This window comes from Protobothrops mucrosquamatus, unplaced genomic scaffold, assembly GCF_001527695.2.
Source record: "Protobothrops mucrosquamatus isolate PMUCROS unplaced genomic scaffold, P.Mucros_1.0 scaffold4293, whole genome shotgun sequence".
In the NCBI taxonomy this organism is placed as follows: Eukaryota; Metazoa; Chordata; class Lepidosauria; order Squamata; family Viperidae; genus Protobothrops; species Protobothrops mucrosquamatus.
This window is the reverse complement of record NW_015390208.1, coordinates 702-23195: the sequence shown is the minus strand read 5'-3', so window position 1 is coordinate 23195 and position 22494 is coordinate 702. Positions and strand designations below refer to the sequence as shown.

Here is a 22494-nt window from a genome sequence, read left to right as displayed (position 1 = left end):
GCTAGGAATTCAATTCATGCTGTTTCTGGCCAAACATGTACAGGAGAAATAGTTTCCAGCCTATTGTACAGCCACGGTCACGGAGATACCTTATATACTCGTGTATAAGCCCATCCATGTTTAAGTTGACTCTCGGTTTTTTAACCAACATGCAGATAGTCCTCGACATACGACCTCAACTGAGCCCAAAATTTCCGTTGCTAAGCGAGACGGTTGTTAAGTGAATTTTGTCCCATTTTACGACCTTTCTTGCCACTGTTGTTAAGTGAATCGCTGCAGTTGTTAAGTTAGTAACACTGTTGTGAAGTTGAATCTGGCTTTCCCCATTGAGGTTGCTTGTCAGAAAGTCGCAAATGCGGATCATGTGACTCGCGACACTGCAACCGTCATAAATATGAATCAGTTGCCAAGCGTCCGAATTTTGATCATGTGACCGTCAGGAGGCTGCGATGGTCATAAGTGTGAAAAATGGTCATAAATAATTTTTTCCCGTGCTGCTGTAACACTAAATGAGCTGTTGTAACTCGAGAAGTACCTGTACTATGAAAAATGCATCCGTTTGGGATAAGCCGACCCTCAAAATGTTTGAATGTTTTAATTTTCACAATTGGCCTATCTGTGGGTAATGTATGGATTATCCAATTTTCACAGCAGCTTGATTAAAAATTCATTGGATTATCTATGGTTGGGCTTATATGTGAGTGTATAGAACAGGGGTTGGGAACCTTGGCTCTTTTATGACGCGTGGACTTCAACTCCCAGAATTCCTGAGCCAGCATGGCTCAGCTTGGAAACCTCTCCCTTTCCCCTCAGCATGGCTGGCTCAGGAATTCTGGGAGTTGAAGTCCACGAGTCATAAAAGAGCCAAGGTCGCCTACCCCTGGTATAGAATATATGGGTACTTTTTAAAAGTATTGCCGTATATATCTGTGTATAAGCTGAGCCCAATTTGGGAAGTGCATGTTGGCACTTAAAAATTCTTATTTTATTTTTGAGTCTATACGGTAAGCCCCTCTCTCTGGGGGTTAGAGCAAGGGAGATGAATTTGCACCCCTTTTCACCCCAACTCACTCAATCTTTTGGACCTTGAACTATGGTATCTTGCTTCTACCCTACTAACAACTGCAAGCACCATATTAAGTAGGGTATTTAGTTTACTTTTGGCTTCCCTGAGCCTGTCCAGGGACACTCACTGCAGTAAAGCAGAATGTGATTGAGTTAAGGTTGTGTTACTGCAACCCTTGTGGTTTATAAGCTTTTGGGCTTAGCAGTATGTCTGAACCAGCACAGCAGCAAACCTTGATTAACAAGTTATAGCAATTAACAAGTTAGACTTATATACCGCTTCATCTTGGTAGTGCAGTATACTCAGGCTTTCAATTACAATTCCCCTTAAGGATAGCCCTCAGTTAACAATGGCAGCTGGGGTCAGAATTGCTGTCGTTAAGTGATGCAGTCATAAGGCACAATGTCATGTGACTGTGCTGCTTAGCAACAGCAGTTTCAGAAGTCTGGTTGCCATGGTTAAGCAAGGGACGTGTTAAGTGAGGAGCTTACATGACTGCAACTTCTGACTTCCTGCTGGCTTCCCCAGTGACTTTCCTTGTGGGAAGCCAGCAGAGAACATGAGAAATCCTAATCATGTGACCCCAGGATGCTGCAACAGTTGGAAATCCAAGAATTGGTCATAAGTCTCCCTTGTTCAGGGTCATCTCAAGCTGAAACAGTTGCTGAATGTGTGGTCATAAGCTGAGGACTATATATTTTCCCTAACGCTCTCCATCCTAGCTCCAGATTAAGTTGAAATCTTCAAAAAAAAATTTTGTTTCTATCAAGTTATTTTTTTGTGTGGCTTCTCTGTTTCCTTCCCATTTTCTGACTGCCACAGGTGCCTTCCTGGCTACGTAGGAGACACGTGTCAGTTTGCAGACCCCTGCGCCCCTGTGCTTTGCCAGAACGGGGGCACCTGCTACTCCAGGGCTCTTCCTCCTCCGGCCTCCCCTGAGTATATGTGTGTCTGCCCTCCTGGTTTCACTGGGGAAAAATGCCAGGGCGTGGTTGGTGATCCCTGCTTCCCGTCACCCTGCCAACATGGAGGGACATGCCAGCGGATCTCCCAGAAAGAGCATCAATGCCAATGTCTATCAGGATGGACAGGTAAGGCAATCAACTGGGACCTTTGAAGTTGCCCCAGGTCATGTGTTGCGACGCAGGTAAACAAACTTAGATTGTCCTAATAAAGGAGAATATTTGTAGCTCAGGGTTGACACAAGGGATCCTTGGTGCTCTCTGAGCTTCTTGTGTTCTTGTAGACGTTTCATAACCCAAACTAGGTAACATCATCAATAAGGACTGAGGCTTGCTGTCAGTTTATATTCTAGTCAGAGGCTTTGCCCTGTCGATGTTGGTGGGGATGGTCTTAGAGCAGAGGTCCCCAACCTTTTGGGCACCAGGGACCGGTTACATGGAGAGAGGTTTTTCTGCAGACTGGAGGGGGCGTGGTTTTGTGTGCTGCCTGCATCCCGCGGATGGGGCTTTGCTTGTTTGTGCAGCCCGGTTGGGGACCCCTGTCTTAGAGGTTCTTTGGTTAGGCCAGGGGTAGGCAACCTTGGCTCTTTTATGACTCGTGGACTTCAACTCCCAGAATTCCTGAGACGGCATGGCTCAGCTTGGAAACCTCTCCCTTTCCCCTCAGCATGGCTGGCTCAGGAATTCTGGGAGTTGAAGTCCACGAGTCATAAAAGAGCCAAGGTTGCCTACCCCTGGGTTAGGCTGTTTAATGTTGGCTTCTGTGGCAGTTTCTTGATTGAGGTATTGTTGACTTCACCTTTGGCTTGATGTTAACCTTAATGTAAATCTACACTGATGTGGGTGCTGATTGCTGGTGAAGAGGTGCTTGGGTCTTTTTGTTCCCTTTTTGGGCTGGTTGATTGTCTCTTTTGCAAAGTCTATACATGTTGTTAATGTCTTTGTGTCTATTGATGGCTGATTTGTCAGGGTGCCAAACATCCCCATCAAAGAACCAGCACTGACAGGGCAAGCCACCAGTATATAAACTGATAGCAAAGGGCACTCCTTACTGTCTATGGCAGCGGTTCTCAACCTATGGGTCACGACCCCATTTGGGGTCGATCGACCATTTCACGGGGGTTGCCAAGCAAGGCTGTCCGCCATTTTTTTTGTCCGCCATTTTTCCCCCTCTTCCGGCAGGTGCCTTACCTTCCTTGGGCTGGGCCAGCTGGTGGTCGGCCTGCTCCGTCTCTGCCGCTTGCCAGCTACACCTCGGCCGGCGCAGGGGGCGGAACCACGCATGCGCGGCACTCCTGGGCAGGGAAAGTCCTCGACTTACGACTGGTTGGGTAGTCCTCGACTTACAACCGGTTTAGTCCTCGACTTACGACTGGTTTAGTCCTCGACTTACGACCGGTTGGGGGTTGCGGCATTAAAAAGGTTGAGAACCACTGGTCTATGGAGATTCTCAGTCATCCAGGTCACCGTTATCCCAAAGGTGCTTTTTCACGAGGCAACTGGACTTTCTTGTTTTCCTTTGAAGACATTTCACTTCTCATCCAAGAAGCTTCTTCAGCTCTGACTACATGGTGGGGAATGGAAGGATTTATGACCAGCTGTCTGCAAGGAGTATAAATCCTTCCATTCCCTGCCATCCAGTCAGAGCTGAAGAAGCTTCTTGGATGAGAAGTGAAACGTCTTCAAAGAAAAACAAGACAGTCCAGTTGCCTCGTGAAAAAAAACACCTTTGGGACACACTCCTCACTATCACTTACCTAGTTTGGGTACTGAAACATCTGCAAGAAAACAAGCAAGCACAGAGAGCGCCAAGGACCCTTCAGCTTAGATCAAGGGTCCCCAACCTCCAGTCCGTGGACCGGTACCGGGCCGCGGCATGCCAGCAACTGAGCTGCACAAAAAAGCCAAGCCCGATCTGCGGGATGCAGGCAGCACACAAAATCATGCACCCTCCAGTACGTGGAAAACCCTCTCTCCACGGAACTGGTCCCTGGTGCCCAAAAGGTCGGGGACCTCTGCCTTAGATCGTATTGCCATAATTGCCACGTTGACTTTTTTCACCAGACGCTTGCTCACCCTCCTAAGTTCTCCCAGAGTTTGTGGGAAGAGATTTCACTTTAAAGCAGTTGATTGATTTATTGCTCTGATTTCCAGGCCGCTCAATTCCAAAAAAGACACTATGTGTGAGTTGGGTGGCTATATAAATCTGTCTAATAAATAAAATAAAATCTGTCTATTAAAAAAAATACTCTGGATGGCTTTCCAAATTTAAAAACAGAACCCCTTCTTCCAACATTATTGGGAAAAACAACCAAGGAGAAAATCACAAGAAAATCACTAGAAAAATCACTAGAAAGAGTACAGAGAAGAGCAACAAAGATGATTAGGGAACTGGAGGCCAAAGCATATAAGGAACGGCTGCTGGAATTGGGTATGTCTAGTTTAACGAAGGACGAGGGGGGACATGATAGCAGTGTTCCAATATCTCAGGGGCTGCCACAAAGAAGAGGGAGTCAAGCTATTTTCCAAAGCGCCTGAAGGCAGGACAAGGAGCAACGGATGGAATCTGAGCAAGAGAGAAGCAACCTAGAACTAAGGAGAAACTTCCTGACAGTTAGAACAATTAACCAGTGGAACAACCTGCCTCCAGAAGCGGTGAATGCTCCAACACTGGAGGTTTTTAAGAAGAGACTGGACAGCCATTTGTCCAAAATGGTATAGGGTTTCCTGCCTGAGCAGGGGATTGGACTAGATGACCTCCAAGGTCCCTTCCAACTTTATTATTATTATTATTATTATTATTATTATTATTATTATTATTATTATTATTATTATTATTATTATTATTATTATTACTTCCACCCTAAAAGGGCCTGGCAGACCTCCTGATTGAAGCCCCAAGAAAACATTTAGTGATTTGCTTAACAACCATGGAGAAAAAAAAATCGTAAAACTGGGTGTAACTCATTTAACAACTGCCTGGCTTAGCAATGGAAATTCTGGTCTGAACTGTGGTTGTAAGTTGAGAACCGCCCGTAGTAAGAACGAAGGTCATCTCCTTCCTCCTGGGGACTTCCTAGAAGTCACTGGTTGTTAGAAGATGCTGGATGAACTTGACCTCTGATCTTCTCTTCTCTGATCTGCTTCCGCGTTGACTTTGATTTCTCTTCCAGGGAAGAACTGCCAGTTGATGGATTTCTGCCCTGCCAACCCTTGTGCCAACGGTGGGACGTGTGTCATCACCTACCCTGTCATTGTGTGCCAGTGCTGGCCAGGCTTTGAAGGGCACACCTGCCAACATGACATCAATGAATGCTTCACGTCCCCCAGCCCCTGCCTCAACAGTGGCAGCTGTATCAACAGCATCGGCTCCTTCCGCTGTTTGTGCCCATCCAACTTCTCTGGTCCTCTCTGCCAGTACCGACGGGGGCCTTGCTCCTCGGAGATCTGTCTCCATGGGGGCACCTGCCGTCACGTCGACGGAGGATACCACGGCTGCCTCTGCCTGCCAGGGAATTATGATTCATTATTATTAGTGTGGTTAATGAGTGTTTGTTGTTGGCTAAAAGGCATTGCAGCTCTACCCCAGGTCCCGAGAGTATTCGAAAAAATAGTTTTAAGATGCCCAAGGAAGGTGATGTCAATTGAGGCTTTTCCTCAACGATCAAGCGAGAGGATAAATGGGATTGTGAAGGGAGAGCAAGCCATCGTTTGGGATCTACACAGGAGAAAACTCTTCTCTATGTGCCCAGCAGTTGGGGCACTGGATGGGAAAAGTCCTGGGTGTCACCCACACCCCACTAGTTAACTGCCCACAGTATTTGGTAACAGGACTGTTCATAAACATTGGTGCATCCAAACTATTAATTCAGGTTGTAGACGGCAAGTTGGTGACAGTAAATTCTTCTTCTTCTTCTTCTTCTTCTTCTTCTTCTTCTTCTTCTTCTTCTTCTTCTTCTTCTTCTTCTTCTTCTTCTTCTTCTTCTTCTTCTTCTTCTTCTTCTNCTCCTCCTCCTCGTTATTGTTGTTGTTGTTGTTGTTGTTGTTGTTGTTGTTGTTGTTGTTGTTGTTCTTCTTCTTCTTCTTCTTCTTCTTCTTCTTCTTCTTCTTATTCTTATTATTATTATTATTATTATTTTTCTTCTTCTTCTTCTTCTTCTTCTTCTTATTATTATTATTATTATTTTTCTTCTTCTTCTTCTTCTCCTCCTCCTCCTCCTCCTCCTCCATTTTCTCCTTCTCTTCCTCCTCCTCCTCCTCCTCGTTGTCGTTGTTATTGTTGTTGTTGTTGTTGTTCTTCTCCTCCTCCTCCTCCTCCTCCTCCTCCTCCTCCTCCTCCTCCTCCTCCTCCATGTAAATGAAATCATGCTTCTTTCCCCCCGCCATTTTCCTCCCCAAATTTGCACCAGAAACGGAGTTGGGACTAATTTCTCTTCCACTGTACTCTAACTGTATAAGAGTTACAAGCCAATGCCAATAGTTGCAAAAATCCTGCCATGTTACCATTTCAAGATCAGAGTCTTGAAGAGATTTTTTTAAATGCAACAGGCAAATGGTGGCTTTGCGGTCAGGAAATGTCCCTTCTAATGGCCATTAGGCTGTGGTTTTTGGGGGGGGGGTGAGTTGCAAAAAAGTCACTACACGTGCCTGCCACTTCTCAGCATTTTGAGGTCAACAGCCATGCAGAGGATCCCAAGTCTTTTTCAGATTGTTGTGTGAGGATTTGAGGAACTGGAAACAAGTGTGATGCGGAAGTACCCTAAGAAGTGAGAGGCTGGAAGAGTTGTGTGGTCTCAAGTGGTTCCTCTAGAAGCCTCCCTTGTCATTGCTGATGACACTGTCTCGTTTGCTCCACAATGACTCTAAGTTTATTGCCTCCTGTTCTTCCAACAGGCTACACTGGTCAGTATTGCGAGGTGAATCCAGACGACTGCGCAGGACATCCGTGTCTCAACGGAGGCACCTGCCAGGATGGTATTGGGTCATACACCTGCCATTGCATCCAAGGCTGGACAGGTGAGAGTCAAGCAAGAAACAAAGAAGCAAATCTGCAAAGGTTCTTTGTCTATGCCAAATATATATTGAATTCTGGATTTATAGAAGAAGCATTTAAAAATACCCCAGCAAGACATTCGCCTTATTGCAGAAGAATCTTCCTAAGCCATTCTAATCTTTCTTTTTCTGGATCAAAGTTGCACTGTTTATTAACATAGTGCCATAACCATTTAAAATGGCCCAAAAATAGAACACCACAACTGCTCAGTCAATTAATTTGGTCAGTCAAGTACATGTAATGTATGGATCTTTCTCAGAGGTTGTTGGCTAGAAATAGCAAGGACTGGACTTGGAATATGGCGGACGTGAAGGAGAAGCACCTGTTCTTCTAAGCACGTAGCTCTCCGCCCTTCCAAAGGGAATGGCGGGAAGGAGGTTTGGCCACAGCAGGAAAGGAGAAATAGGTTTTATCATTCACAACTGATGCATGTGACCAGAATTGCCTGGCCTGTCTCAATAGATCACGAGTGACCTTTCCCATCTCATAAACCAGAGGGGTCTTCAAAGTTAACAACTTTAAAACCTGTGGACTTCAACTCCCAGAATTCCCCATGGCTGGCTGAGGAATTCTGGGAGTTGAAGTCCACAAGTCTTAAAGTCACCAGGTTTGGAGTCCTTTGTGTAAACTAAAGTATGGGTAGTCCTCAACTTACCTCCACTTGCTTAGCGACCATTTAAACTTCTGAGGGACTTACCTGGGAGGTATACCAGATTTAAAGTTCTGATGGTTCCCCGCCCCCCCCCCCCGCTGCCATGGTCATGTAACTGCAGTTTGGGCACTTATGGCCATTTGCAGTGTCCCATGGTCACATAACCACATTTTACGATGGCTTTGCCAAAAAGTAGCATTACTTCAGGGTTTTGCCAAAAGTGCACCCATGGCAAACCATTGGTTCAGTTAACTACTATGTCATTCAATTAATGACCATCATTTTAAGGTCTGTCACGAATTATGAGTTATGACCGTGATAGGCAGGCTCCATTATGGTGGTAACTGGAGAACTATCTGTATAACAGCCCTGGTGGCCCAGCGGTTAGAATGCAGTACTGCAGGCTACTTCTGGTGACTGCCGGCTGCCAGCAGTTTGGCAGTTCGATTCCCACCAGCACAAGGTTGACTCAGCCTTGCGTCCTTCCAAGGCTGATAAAATGAGCACCTAGATCAGTGGTTCTCAACCTGTGAGTCGGGACCCCATTTGGGGTCGATCGACCATTTCATGGGGGTCGCCAAGCAAGGCTGTCCGCCATTTTTTTTGTCCGCCATTTTTTTTGTCCACCATTTTTCCCCCTTTTCCGGTGGGTGCCTTACCTCCCTTGAGCTGGGCCAGCTGGTGGTCGGCCTGCTCCATCTCTGCCGCTTGCCAGCTACGCCTCGGCCGTTCCCGGGCAGGGAAAGTCCTCGACTTACGACCGGTTGGGTAGTCCTCGACTTACGACCGGTTTAGTCCTCGACTTACGACCGGTTGGGGTCGCGGCATTAAAAAGGTTGAGAACCACTGACCTAGATTCTTGGGGGGGGGGCGATATGCTGAACTTGTAAACTGCTTAGAGAGGGCTGTAAAGCACTGTAAAGCGGTATATAAGTCTAAGTGCTGTTGCTATTGCTGTAAACATTCTCTGACATCTCAAATAACAGCCTTGGGTGGAGCCTGGGGATATGGTCACAAAGCCTGCAGTGCTGGTGTTAATTCTGAAGGGCCCCGAAAGATGGAGACGAGGCGGCTTTGCTTATCCTCCATATCTCCTTCTCCAGGGCTTCTTTGCCACTTGCCTGATGCCTGCCTCAGCAATCCGTGCCATCCTGATGCCCACTGTGACACGGACCTCCAGACTGGCCATGCCATCTGCACATGCCATCTGGGTTATGCTGGAGCTCTGTGCTACGAAGACATTGACGAGTGCCGGATGGGTAAGATGGGCTGAGGGAATAAGGGTCAAGATTTAAGATTTAAGATTTAAGATTTAAGATTTAAGATTTAAGATTTAAGATTTAAGATTTAAGATTTAAGATTTAAGATTTAAGATTTAAGATTTAAGATTTAAGATTTAAGATTTAAGATTTAAGATTTAAGATTTAAGATTTAAGATTTAAGATGCCGGGTTGAATCTGGTCGGGCAGGATAAGATAAGTGAGATGAGATAAGATAATCTTTATTGTCACTTCGTTGTGTATTCAATAGCACACTTTAAAATGAAATTCCGATGCCTACTCATGAAAGAAAAAAAAACACCCACTAAGCAATGTCACCATCCCAAGGATAACAACAACAACAACATAATAACAGCAGCAGCACAGTCCAATATGTATCACAACCCATTGTGATTGTTCTTGGGGAGGAAAAAAAAAACCCCAATTCCCACAACTGAGCAATACAGGTAGTCCTCGTTTAGCCACCATCATTAGCATGAGCAACTTGGTCGTTAAGTAAAGCAGTCGCTCAGTGAAACCTCGATTGTGCTTACCATCTTACTTCAGCTTTCCTGTGCTTTACAGACCTGCAAAGGTCTTTGAATGCAAGGATCGGTTGCCAAGTGACCTTTTTCATCATTGTGAATGGGCACTAAACGAGGTCGTCACTAAACGAGGACTACCTGTTTCTGAATCGGATCAAGCGTCACCAAAACACCTGCACATTTCTGAATTGCTCTTCAGGCTGCTTCAGTAAAAAAAAAAACACAAACAAAACCGAGGCAGAGGTGCCGAGACAAATTTTGCAACGCACCACCGCCCTCTTGTGGTGGAATGTGATTCAAATGCTACCTCTTCCGGGGAAAATGTTTGGCAAACTTTTTCCTTGAAATAAAGTTGTCAGAATTGGAGAGATCCGGTGTTTTTCTCTCTGGATTCTTCCTCTCTCCTGCTCCAGGGAGCAACCCATGCGAACACAGAGGAAGCTGCTACAATACGCCCGGCTCGTTCACCTGCTCCTGCCTCAGGGGCTACACAGGCTCCAGGTGCGAATCTAACCTCAACGAGTGCCTCAGCCAGCCTTGTCAAAACGGGGCTTCCTGCTTGGACCTGCTGGACCGTTTCCAATGCCTCTGCCCATCCGGTAAGTCTTGGGTTAGGCAAAATACAGATAAATTTCATGGATTATTTATTTATTTATTTGAACAGATAATAAATAAATCGGAGCCGAGCAGCACTTTTTCTGAACTAATACTTGTATTTGAAGGCATTAAGCTTTTCTTAAAATGTTTAATTTCATTTAATACAGATAGTCCTCATTTAACAACTGGTTGCTTAGCAACCATTCACAGTTACAGTGGACCTCAAAAAAGGTACTTATGAGTTTTGATGTCTGCTCCCCCCCCCCCCATGCAGTCACACGATCATATTTTGGGCACTTGGCAACCTGCCCACAATTATGGCTGTTTGTGCTGTCCCACAGTCATTTGACCCCGATTTATGACTTTTTTTGCTGGAACCCAGGGTTTATTTCTGGTTTCTTGCAAAGAATGCCCATTGGGAACAATGGGTTCACTTAATGACTGTATGTTCGCTTAATGGCCACCCTGTTTTGCTTAACAGACGCTGTAAAATCGGGGTCAGTCATATGATGATCTGCTTAGCGACCAGCATGACATAGGACTGTAATTCCAGGCTCAATTATAGTTGTAAGTCCTCAACTTAAAACAGTTCATTTAGTGACTGTTCAGAGTTACAATATCACTGAAAAAAGTGACTTTTGACCGTTTTTCACACTTACGACCTTTGTACCATCCCCATGATCATGTGATCAAAATTCAAATGCTTGGCAGCTGGTTCATACTTATGACCGTTGCTGTGTCCCACAGGCATAGGATCCCCTTTTGCAACCTTTTGGCAAGCAAAGTCAATGGGGGAGGCCAGATTTACTTAACAACTTATCAACTGCAGTGATTCACTTAACAACAGTGGCAAGAAGGGTCGCAAAATGGGGCAAAAGTCACTTAACAAATTTCTCACTTAATAACAGAAATTTGGGGCTCAGTTGTGGTCCTAACTGTACTCAGTAAGCTTTTATTATACACCAATGGCCAAAATTGTGGAAACCTTTTGGGAAAAGTGTACAGTAGAAATCCCACCTTTGGTTAAGTTTCCACCCATTTTTCTTCCAATTTCTTTATAACTGTAGCCTTGTTCACTTAGTAATACTATTTTACATCGCTTTCTGGGCAACTAGTCAACTCTTTGCACCATTACTTTAATTTTATTACATTTTACAAGCTCACTAAATGAAAGAACACAAAAAAACCCAACCAACTTGATAGCCATCACATAACACACTGACAAATGTCCTCCTCTCAGCTTCAATACCTGACATCAATAACTGAACCCTACTGTGATCTGATTGGCTCATTGCCAAAACAAGATGACACCTGATTGGCTCTCTAAACACTCATGCTCATTGGCTACAATCAGATGAAGGAAAGCTACCTGATATCAACCTAAGCAAGTTGTGCTTCCTTTTTCTAGTTATTTGGCTATAACGTTTCATAGAATACAGTACAGATAATTGAACAAACTATGTTGCATTACATTCTTGATTAAATTATCTTTCCATTGATATATAATTTTATGGTACTACTCCCAAAAGAAAGTGGTGTTATTAGCCATCAAACCTCAAAAATACACTTTTCCCAAAAGGTTTCCACAATTCTGGCCACTACTGTAAAGCCTAAGTTGCAACACATGGAAGTTTATGACCTGGTTAGTTAGAAAAAGTGCTCCTGATTTTTTGCTAGACAATATGGCTCCCCTGTTACAGATTTAATTGATAGACATGCATGCTGCACAACAATTTGACAGATGCTTGTTTGGTCCTCCTTCTTCTTGGTTCCCTTAAGACAGAGGTCCCCAACCTTTTGGGCACCAGGGACTGGTTCCGTGGAGAGAGGTTTTTCCGCAGACCGGAGGGAGCGTGGTTTTGTGTGCTGCCTGCATCCCGTGGATGGGGCTTGGCTTGTTTGTGTGGACTGGCATGCCGTGGCCCAGGACTGGTCCACAGACCGGGGGTTGGGGACCCCTGCCTTAAGATCTTTCCTTTACACAGGGTTCAGTGGGCTGTTCTGCGAAGTTGAAGAGTGTCTCCAAGGCCGTTGCCTCAACGGGGGAACCTGTGTACTCCAGAGCTATGGCTTCGCCTGCCTGTGTCCTCCTGGTGAGTGAGAACGATGAAGAGAGATCCCAGAAATATGGTTCAAAGAGGACTGATTCCTCCATCTTCCCTATGGAGCATCCTGTTTAGGCCACCATCTTCCAGCTTTGTACCCAACCACATAGATCCAACCTGCATCCCCAGGGCCGTCTAGAGTCTCTGCTTTGGGGCTCTGTACCAATAAAGGAGACTAGCTGTAGCCAGTGGTGGGATTCAAATAGGTGAACAACCAGTTCTCTGTGTGGATGCTGCTTCCAGAAGTCCGTTCTGGGCCAGGGCAACAAAAAATTAGCTACCGGTTCTGCCGAACTGGTGCAAACCGGCTGAATCCCACCACTGGTTGTAGCTCAGAATTGAAGTGAGGGACCCTTGGGTGCTCTCTGAGATTGATGGGTTTTCTTGCAGATGTTTCATTGCCCAAAGTAGGGATCATCAGTACTAGTGGTATGAGCCATGGTGACGCAGTGATTAGAATGCAGTATTGCAGGCTAATTCTGCCCATAGACAGGAGTTTGATTCTAACCGGCTCAAGATTGACTCAGCTTTCCATCCTTCTGAGATCAGTAAAATGAGGACCCAGATTGTTGGGGGGGGGGGCGATATGCTGACTCTGTAAAACTGCCTGCAAATCCATTGCACTGATCCCCAAAGTAAATGTATATATATGAGAACTATGCAGTCAAAGAAAAGAGCAGGCAGTTCTTGAGTTACAACCATTCATTTAGTGACCATTCAAACCTACAATTGCTGTCAATGCTGCTAACATCGGATGTTTTCGCATTGACAACAGATGGAAATGTAGCCATTTTCTTCCTTTCGCTTTTAGAGTTAGATGATGCTGGGAAGGAGGGATGTGAATGAGAGTCCAGCAAGACATAACAACACTGAGCCTAGGGTGAGAATCAAGGTTGTTGAAATCAGAGCTGATAAAGAATTGGTGGGCTGGAGAGCTGGAGAGGAAGCCCGCACTTCACGCTAATTGGGGAATGTGATTTATGACTGTAAATTGGAGGAGGGAATTGTGCTTTAATACTATGTGCCCAGGGGAGAGGAATTCAGTTTTTGGCTTTGATTATGTAAGTGCCGATATTATGCTACTCGAATAAAAGATTCTGTAAGGTAAACAATACCTCAAGGTTCTTTTGAAGAGTTTCATCTGTTGGAACTATGACAACTGCATTGAAAAAAGTGATTTATAACTGTTTCTCACCCTTACGACTGTCGTGGCATTCCCGTGGTCACGTGAACAAAATTGGGGCCGTCTGAGCTTTCTGAATTGGTGCAGGATAAGCTCTGGAATAGATAAGGGTAAGGTAAAAGGCCGAAGAAGATTGATGGTGTCAAGACTTTGTCCCCAGGTTTCGAAGGACTTCGGTGTGAGAGAGATGCTGATTTCTGTCACGATGACCCTTGCCAGCATGGAACCTGTGTGAATGTCCCCGGCTCCTTCACCTGCGTTTGTGCTCCAGGATTCACAGGACCCCTCTGCAAGGAATTCAGTGACCCTTGTTGGGAGTTTCAGTGCCTTAATGGAGGCAGTTGCCGCAGGACAGAATCCGGGTAAGGATGGATCCGTCAGTTCTTCAAAGTGGACCAGACCACGAAACCAAAGTCCTGCATGTAAATATAAATTTACTTTTAGTAAAGTAAAATGAATATACTTTTATTATAATCCCCAAAGTGCTTTTTCCACAAGGCAACTGGACTTTCTTGTTTTTCTTTGAAGACGTTTCGCTTCTCATCCAAGAAGCTTCCTCAGCAGGGCAATGGGGAGTATGCTGGGAGACTGTATAACCTGTTAAACAAAAATAAATAAAACAAAACAAAATAAAATATGAAAAAATAAAATAATAAAATAAAACAAAACAAAAAAATACAATACAATATAACAGGGCTTTTCAACTAGTGGTACGGGTACCACCTGTGGTACATTGGCACCTGGCAGGTGGTACGTGACCATCCTAGAAAAATGGTAGTGGGGGAGGGGAATGAGCTGAACTGGTGGCAGCACCACACAAGCCTGAGCGAGAGATGGCTGGAGCTGCAGGGCTGTCAGGGCTCAGCAGAAGCGCCAGGATCAGTGCCGCTTTTCAGCCGGAAAGCAGCACTGATCCTGGCACTTCTGCTGAGCCCAGAAGAAGCGCCGATCAGCTGGAATGTTGCAGCACCTCCAGGGTCTTATGATTTACATTCAGATGCTTGGCAACTGATTCATATTTATGACGGTCACAGTGTCCCAGGGTCATGTGAAGTGACCAAAACTTGCTGCAACCACCCAGCAGACGGGGGGAATAAAAACCAAACCCACCCCACCCCCACTGCCAATCCTCAACAGAAATGCTCACAACAATAACCGCGGACAGGAGGAAGATTGCTGTCAGGCGGACAGGCAGATGTCTTGCTCGGCTGTGGCTTGGGGGGCACTTTTTTCAGGACCATTGTAACTTCAAACAGTCACTAAACAAACTGTTGTAAGTCTAGGACTACCTGTACTTTATCACCTTTTTCCTTCTTTTTGGTCATCAAGTTTTTGACACCTTGCTAGGCGACTGGTGGTACTCGGATGTTGCCATATCCTAAAAGTGGTACAATGGGTGAAAAGGTTGAAAAGTCCTGCAATATAAAATAAAATATAAAATATAAATTAAAAATAATAAAATAATAAAATAATAAAATAAAATAAAATAAAATAAAATAATAAAATAAAATAAAATAAAATAAAATAAAATAAAATAATAAAATAAAATAAAATAAAATAAAATAAAATAAAATAAAATAAAATAATAAAATAAAATAAAATAAAATAAAATAAAATAAAATAAAATAAAATAAAATAATAAAATAATAATAAAATATATAAATATAAACATATAAAAATATAAAAATAATATAAACATGTGAAAATAATATAAAAATATAATGTAATGCAATGTAGTATTGTAATAAAATATAATAAAATATAAAATAAAATAATAAAATAAAATAAAATAAAATAAAAATACAATATATCATATCATATCATATCATAAATATAATAAATATAATATACTATAATATAATTAATAAAATAAAATAACAATAAATAACAACAAAATATAAAAATAAATAATAAAATAAAATATAAAATGAAATAAAATATAAAATTAAATTAAATTAAAAATAATAATAAAATATAAAAACGAAACTAAGCCGAACAATTCCCTCTCTCTCCCCCCTCCCTTCCGCTTCTCTCCCAGGCCAATTTGTATATGTTCACCTGGATGGACCGGCCAGAAGTGCGACACAGAGGTGGATGCCTGCAATTCCAGCCCATGCCACCAGAGGGCTACTTGCTTGAGCCGCCAGGGAGCCTTCCAGTGCGTCTGTCCCAGCGGCTACGTAGGTAACTCGGTCTGAGCCTCAGTTCCTCCTTTGGGCAGCCCAGCAGCTCTCAAAACACCACTGCGCCCTTCCTCCCTGGATCACTGACTCTTCCCTCCCTCGCAGGGGCAGCGTGCGATGCAGAGGTGGACGAATGTTCTTCCAGCCCCTGTTTGAATTCTGGAACTTGCCTTAACAGCCCTGGTAGTTTTCACTGCCTCTGCCCCAGAGGCTATTCAGGACTCAAATGTCAGGTTACCCTGGACCTTTGCTCGGACTGTGAGTATCCAGCCGTACCAGCTCTTCACAATCTCTAAAAGATCCTCTTGGTTGATTCTCTCACACGTCCCTGTCCTGCAAAAGTACACGTTAAAAAATGCAAAAGTGGGAGCCCAAAGTTTGTTGGAGTGTTTCTTTAATGTTAGTGTTTTTCAAACCGGGCAACTTTTAAGCATGGTTGGATCTCAGCTCCATGCTGGCTGGGGAATTTACGGAAGTTTCTTTGGGCCTCTCTGCTCCTGTATCTTTAACCCCATCGTAACAGGAGGAAATAGAGTAGGTAAAACTTTCCTTATTATTGCATTAGTCACCCAGGAGAAAGGCTCAGATGCTGAAATTCCACATTTTGGGCAATTTTTCCACGCATTACAGAATGCTGCTGAACGAGCAGGTGGCATCTCAAAATCCTTCCTGAGCTAAATGCCTGTTATTTGGGTTTTCCAATCTGTTCCTTTCTACCACGTGCCACAGATCCCTGCAAGAATGGAGGCCAATGCAGAGTGAAGGAATCTGCACCCCACTGTTTCTGCCCTCCAGGATGGGGCGGCCCCCAATGCCAACAGAGGGCCAATCAGAACAGAGACAACTGCACGGACCGGACCGCAGAAGCTGGTTGCCAGGTGAGTTTAGAACACAAAGGTTAACAGAATAACAGAAATGGGAGAGATCCTGGAGGTCTTCTAGTCCAACCCCCTGCTCAAGCAGGAAACCCTATACCATTTCAGACAAATGGTTGCCCAGTCTCTTCTTAAAAACTTCCAGTGTTGAAGCATTCACAACTTTTGGAAGCAAGTTATTCCACTGGTTAATTGTTCTAACTGTCAGGAAATTTCTCCTCAGTTCTAGGTTGCTTCTCTCTTTGGTTAACTTCCACCCGTTGCTCCTTGTCCTGCCTTCAGGTGCTTTGGAGAATAGCTTGACTCCCTCTTCTTTGTGGCAACCCCTGAGATATTGGAACACTGTTATCATGTCCCCCCTCGTCCTTCTCTTCATTAAACTAGACATATCCAATTCCAGCAACCGTTCCTTATATGTTTTAGCCTCCAGTCCCCTAATCAACTTTGTTGCTCTTCTCGGCACTCTTTCTAGAGTCTCAACATTTTTTTTACATCGTGGTGACCAAAACTGGATGCAGTATTCCAAGCGTGGCCTTACCAAGGCATTGTAAAGTGGTATATAATCCCTTGGTAAGGCCACACTTGGAATACTGCTGGTTTGTCATCCCCCCCCCCACAAACCAAAGAAAATTCTTTACAAATTCATTTATTTTTTTAAAAATACAGCCAATCGTGCGGTGCTATGTACTATATAAAGAAATGTCAAACAATTACAAGAATGATATATAGCTAAAAGAAATCCATTTTCAGGGCTCTGGAGGCTGCATGAGAACGTGGTCCTCTCACACAAATTCTGGAGGGTCTGAAGGCTGTGCTGGACCACACCCCATTTTCATGTGGCCTCCCAAAATTGTGCAAAGCTGTTCTCACATCATTTTCAGAGGCTCTGGAGTGCACCCACACAAGAGTGCACCCCATTCTCCCACCGCCTCCACAACCTTCAAAAATTGCATGAGAACGTGCTTTTGAGAATCGCCGTTGGTGGTTGGTGATCGTCGGCACGTCCACCCAAAATGTAGTGTGTCACTTCTGACACACGTGTCATAGCTTCGAAATCACTGTGACAGATCCTCAAAACACTTTGAGAGCAAGCAACTAAATTTCATTTTTAACGTGTGCCGTTGTGCCCACAGTAAAAAATGACAATAAAGGTTATCTAATCTCAATTCCTGGCAAATAGATGGGGAAGAAATGGAGGTAGTGACAGATTTTATCTTCCTGGGCTCCAAGATCACCGCAGATGGGGACTGCAGCCAAGAAATTAATGCTCCCGGGGAGGAAAGCTATGGCAAATCTAGACAGCATACTAAAAAGCAGAGACATCACCCTGCCAACAAAAGTACGTATAGTCAAGGCCATGGTTTTCCCAGTTGCAATGTATGGCTGTGAAAGTTGGACCATAAGAAAGGCTGAGCGCCAAAGAATTGAGGCCTTTGAACTATGGTGCTGGAGAAGACTCCTGCGAGTCCCCTGGACTGCAAGGCGATCAAACCGGTCAGTCCTAGAGGAGATCAACCCTGACTGCTCTTTAGAAGGCCAGATCCTGAAGTTGAAACTCAAGTACTTTGGCCACCTAATGAGAAGGAAGGACTCACTGGAGAAGAGTTTAATGCTGGGAAAGATTGAGGGCAATAGAAGAAGGGGACGACAGAGAATGAGGTGGGTGAAGGGAGTCACTGAACCAGTAGGCGTGAGCTTAAATGGACTCCAGAAGTTGGTAGAGGACAGGAAGGCCTGGAGGAACGTTGTCCATGGGGTCGCGATGGGTCGGACACGACTTCGCAATTAACAACAACAACAATTTAATCTAAACTCTCAAGGAGGTGGGGGGGAATCCCCTTTCCTTTTAACAGGAACGAGCAGAGAAAATGCCATTGCATGGAAATCCATTCAAGGACCTTTGATGTTGATCTGCAAGGCCAGCTGCTGTTAAAAAATGCACAGGTTGGCGGTGTCACCTGCTCTCTTCCACCCAGGGAACATGTCCACTTCCTCATTTTTCAGTCCTCGTTTCTGACTTGATCACCTCGCCAGTCGTTTGTGTTGCTCAATGTGGCTTAAATTTTAGGTAAAACGTCTGAATCCTAAGATCAGTTCCACACAGGAACCGAACACCAAGGGAAAAGGGATCCCCGTGGCTGGACGTGTTCATGGAGAAACTGACAATATTTCTGTAAGTGATACTTGAATTGGACTTGTTTGCTTAAATAGTGTAGTCCCAGGCCCGGGGGTTCTCGGATTTTATTACTGCTACAGGCGGTCCTCGACTTATGACCGCAATTGAGCCTAAAATTTCTGTTGCTAAGTGAAACATTTGTTAAGTGAATTTTGCCCCATTTTACAACTTTTCTTGCCTCGCTTGTTAAGTGAATCACTGCAGTTGTTAAGTTAGCAACACGGCTGCTAAGTGAATCTGGCTTCCCCCATTGACTTTGCTTGTCAGAAGGTCGCAAAAGGGGATCGCGTGACCCCTCGGGGACACTGCAACGGTCATAAATATGAGTCAGTTGCCAAGCATCTGGATTTTGATCACGTGACCCTGGGGATGCTGCAGTGGTCGTAAGTGTGAAAAACGGTCACAAGTCACATTTTTTCAGTATGGGTGTAACTTTGAACCGTCACTAAGTTAACTGTTGTAAGTTGAAGACTACCTTTATAGCAGAAGGCACAGCTTGCTTATAGATAGTCCTTGGCTTACGACCATAATAACAATAATAATAAAGTTGGAGGGGACGTTGGAGGTCATCTAGTCCAACCCCAAGCTCAGGCAGGAAACCCTATACCATTTCAGACAAATGGTTGCCCAGTCTCTTCTTAAAAACCTCCAGTGTTGGAGCATTCACCGCTACTGGAGGCAGGTTGTTTCACTGGTTAATTGTTCTAACTGTCAGGAAGTTTCTCCTTAGTTCTAGGTTGCTTCTCTCCTTGATCAGTTTTCATCCGTTGCTCCTTGTCCTGCCCTCAGGCGCTTTGGAGAATAGCTTGACTCCCTCTTCTTTGTGGCAGCCCCTGAGATATTGGAACACTGCTATCATGTCCCCCCTCGTCCTTCTCTTCATTAAACTAGACATACCCAATTCCAGCAGCCTTTCCTTATATGTTTTAGCCTTCAGTCCCCTAATCATCTTTGTTGCTCTTCTCTGTACTCTTTCTAGAGTCTCAGCATCTTTTTTACATCCTGGTGACCAAAACTGGATGCAGTATTCCAAGTGTGGCCTTACCAAGGCATTGTAAAGTGGTATTAATACTTCACGTGATCTTGATTCTATCCCTCTGTTAAAGCAGCCTAGCACTGTGTTGGCTTTTTTGGCAGCTGCAGCACACTGCTGGCTCATATCTAAGTGATTGTCCACTAGGACTCCGAGATCCCTCTCACAGTTACTACTATTGAGCCAGGTATCCCCTATAGTACTATAGCTGTACATTTGGTTTTTTTCATAGATGAGCCTGGAATTGTACTTGTAAGTTATGGCAGTTGTTAAATGGGTCACCAGGTGAACGTGCCTGATTTTATGACCTTTTTTGCAGCGGTCGTTAAGTGAACATTGCTGTTATAAATCAAATCCATTTTCCCCAATGAGCACTTTTTGCCAGAAATCGGAGGTGAACCCTGATTTCTGACAAAAAAAAACCTGTAAATCACGATGACATCACCACAGCACAGTGCAAATGGCTGTAAAAGTGGGCTGGTTGCCAAGGGCCCAAAATGCGATCATGTGATCATCCAGGGGTGGCCATCAGAACTCAGAAACTGCATTGTAAATAGCTCCAGGGAATCCATCATAATTTCAGTCACTAAGCGATCAGTCGTAAGTCAGGGATTACACATACTCTGATCTAACCTCTTGTAGTGAAATCAGCAGCCAATTGAGGCACTCTTTGGAGCAGAGATGACCGTTGCTGTGCTGCGGTAAACTCTAAATCCCCCCCCCCCAAAAACGAAGTGAGAAGATCACGCTCCCATGTGACACCGCTGCTGCGCGAGCTGCATTGGTTACCAGTGGCCTTCCGGGTGCGCTTTAAGGTATTAGTTACCACCTTTAAAGCGCTCCATGGCATAGGACCCGGCTACCTCCGAGACCGCCTTCTGCCGCAGATTCCTTCCCACAGACCGGTACGCTCCCACAGAGTGGGTCTCCTCAGGGTGCCGTCGGNATGGCTCTTCCAGCAAGCGGACCTGACCTAGGGTGGATTTTACATTGGGTTTTAAATATTCGGAAGACGCAACATTAAAATTCGGTTTAATTCGGTTTTAAGGGGGGGATTGTATATATGTTCTGGTTTTAAATATGTTGTGCGCCGCCCTGAGTCCCTGTCGGGAGAAGGGCGGCATATAAATTAAATTAAATTAAATTAAATAAATAAGTAATACAGTAGTGACGAATCCGCTGACAACTCTTCTCCTTCCAGTGCCCGCCGACACAAAAGTGCCTAAATGGAGGAAGCTGTACCAAGACGACAGATGGTTTTCAATGCTTATGTCCGCCAGGAACAAAAGGTGAGGGGGAGAACTGTGTAAACCTGAGCAAAACACACACAGCCAGGAACAATCAGAACTGACTCCAACAATCAAAGTGGCAGAAAGCTTGGGGGGGGCAGGTCCCAGGTGGAACATCCCACACTGAGATAATAAATTCTATGGTCCTAAATGGCATATGATGCTGGGAAGGAGCCACTATGTCAGCCCAAGGAAAATGGGGTGTGCCCCCCAAAGTACGAAAGACTCAACCCGAGTAGGAAGCTTCCCAGAGGGGGATATATCACCAATAGTCGAACTGTTATGGTTACAAGTATTTTGTATCCATCCACAATGATTTATTGGGGTGATCAGCACAGTGTCCAAACTTGCAGCACAGTTGTGTGATCCAGCACGAAGAATGACTCTAATCCAGTGTCTCTCAGCCTCAGACGCTTTAAGCTGTGTGGACTTCAACTCCCAGAATTCCCCAGCTGGGGAAGTTTGGACCCACACTGCTTCTCTCAACCCAGCCTCTCATCATTTTAACTGAAAGGACCTTTTGCCTAAAGCAAAATGAAAGCTAGTGAGGTTGACTGTGTGGGCGAAGGACACAGTAGTCTGACCGTTCTTTTTGTCCTTCCAGGACCCAATTGTCACCTGGATCCCTGCTCTCTAGCCAGCCCCCCCTGCTACTATGGCGGGACCTGCATGGCTCAGGCTGAGGGGTTTTTGTGCATCTGCCCCCCTGGATATGTAGGAGAAAGGTGTCAGGGGGTGGTGGATGCCTGCTTCTCCCAGCCTTGCCACCGGCCCGGGTCCCGGAGCTGCCAGTCTGATGAACATGGTTTCCACTGTCTCTGCAACCCTGGATATTCAGGTAAGGTATCAGTACTATAGCAACAGGACTTAGACCTATATACCACTTCATAGTGCTTTACAGCCCTCTCTAAGCAGTTTACAGTGTCAGATTATTGTCCCTCAAGAATCTGAGTCCTCATTTTATGGATTTTATGGATCTTGGAAGGATGAAAGGCTGAGTCAGCTTTAAGCTGGTCAGAATCGAACTGCTGGCAAGTCAGCAGAATTAGCCTGCAATATGGCATTCTAACCACTGCACCACTATGGCTCTTAAAAGTGAGAGTGCTCAGTAGCTGGCTCACATTTATGACCATTACATGACTGCATTTTACAATAGTTTTGCCAAAAGTGGCATTTAGCACTTAGCACTTATATGCTGCTTCAAAGTTTTTTAATAGCCCTCTCTAAGCGATGTACAGAGTCAATGTCAATGCTGCTAATATCGGATGTTCTTGCTTTGACAATATATAAAGATGCAGCCATTTTCTCTTTAACCTGTGTGTTACTTTTAGAGTTAGAATTAGATGATGCTGGGGGGGGGGGAAGAATGTGTATGGGGATTAGTTAGACACAACAACATCGCAGTAGAGTATTCTTCAAGGTTGTTTGAAATAAGAGATGATAAGAAATGGCGGGTTAAAGAAATGGAGGGAAGGTTTGTATTTCAAACTAATTGGAGAATGTGATTTATGACTGA

At 44.6% G+C, this 22494-nt stretch overlaps 1 protein-coding gene across 1 annotated transcript; it reads left to right on the top strand.

Annotated features, from left to right (window-relative positions):
- Window positions 1-960: 960 nt before the first annotated feature.
- On the top strand, window positions 961-21816 carry LOC107298807 (neurogenic locus notch homolog protein 4-like; the record flags this gene model as incomplete). The annotated part of the gene is made up of 13 exons (XM_029286619.1): window positions 961-1004; window positions 1889-2157; window positions 5202-5537; window positions 6919-7044; window positions 8837-8992; window positions 9951-10136; window positions 12120-12227; window positions 13583-13784; window positions 15461-15606; window positions 15711-15863; window positions 16335-16483; window positions 20891-20978; window positions 21583-21816. Coding segments are annotated over exons 1-13 (2197 nt in total), but the record flags the coding sequence as incomplete, so codon positions are not given.
- Window positions 21817-22494: the final 678 nt, after the last annotated feature.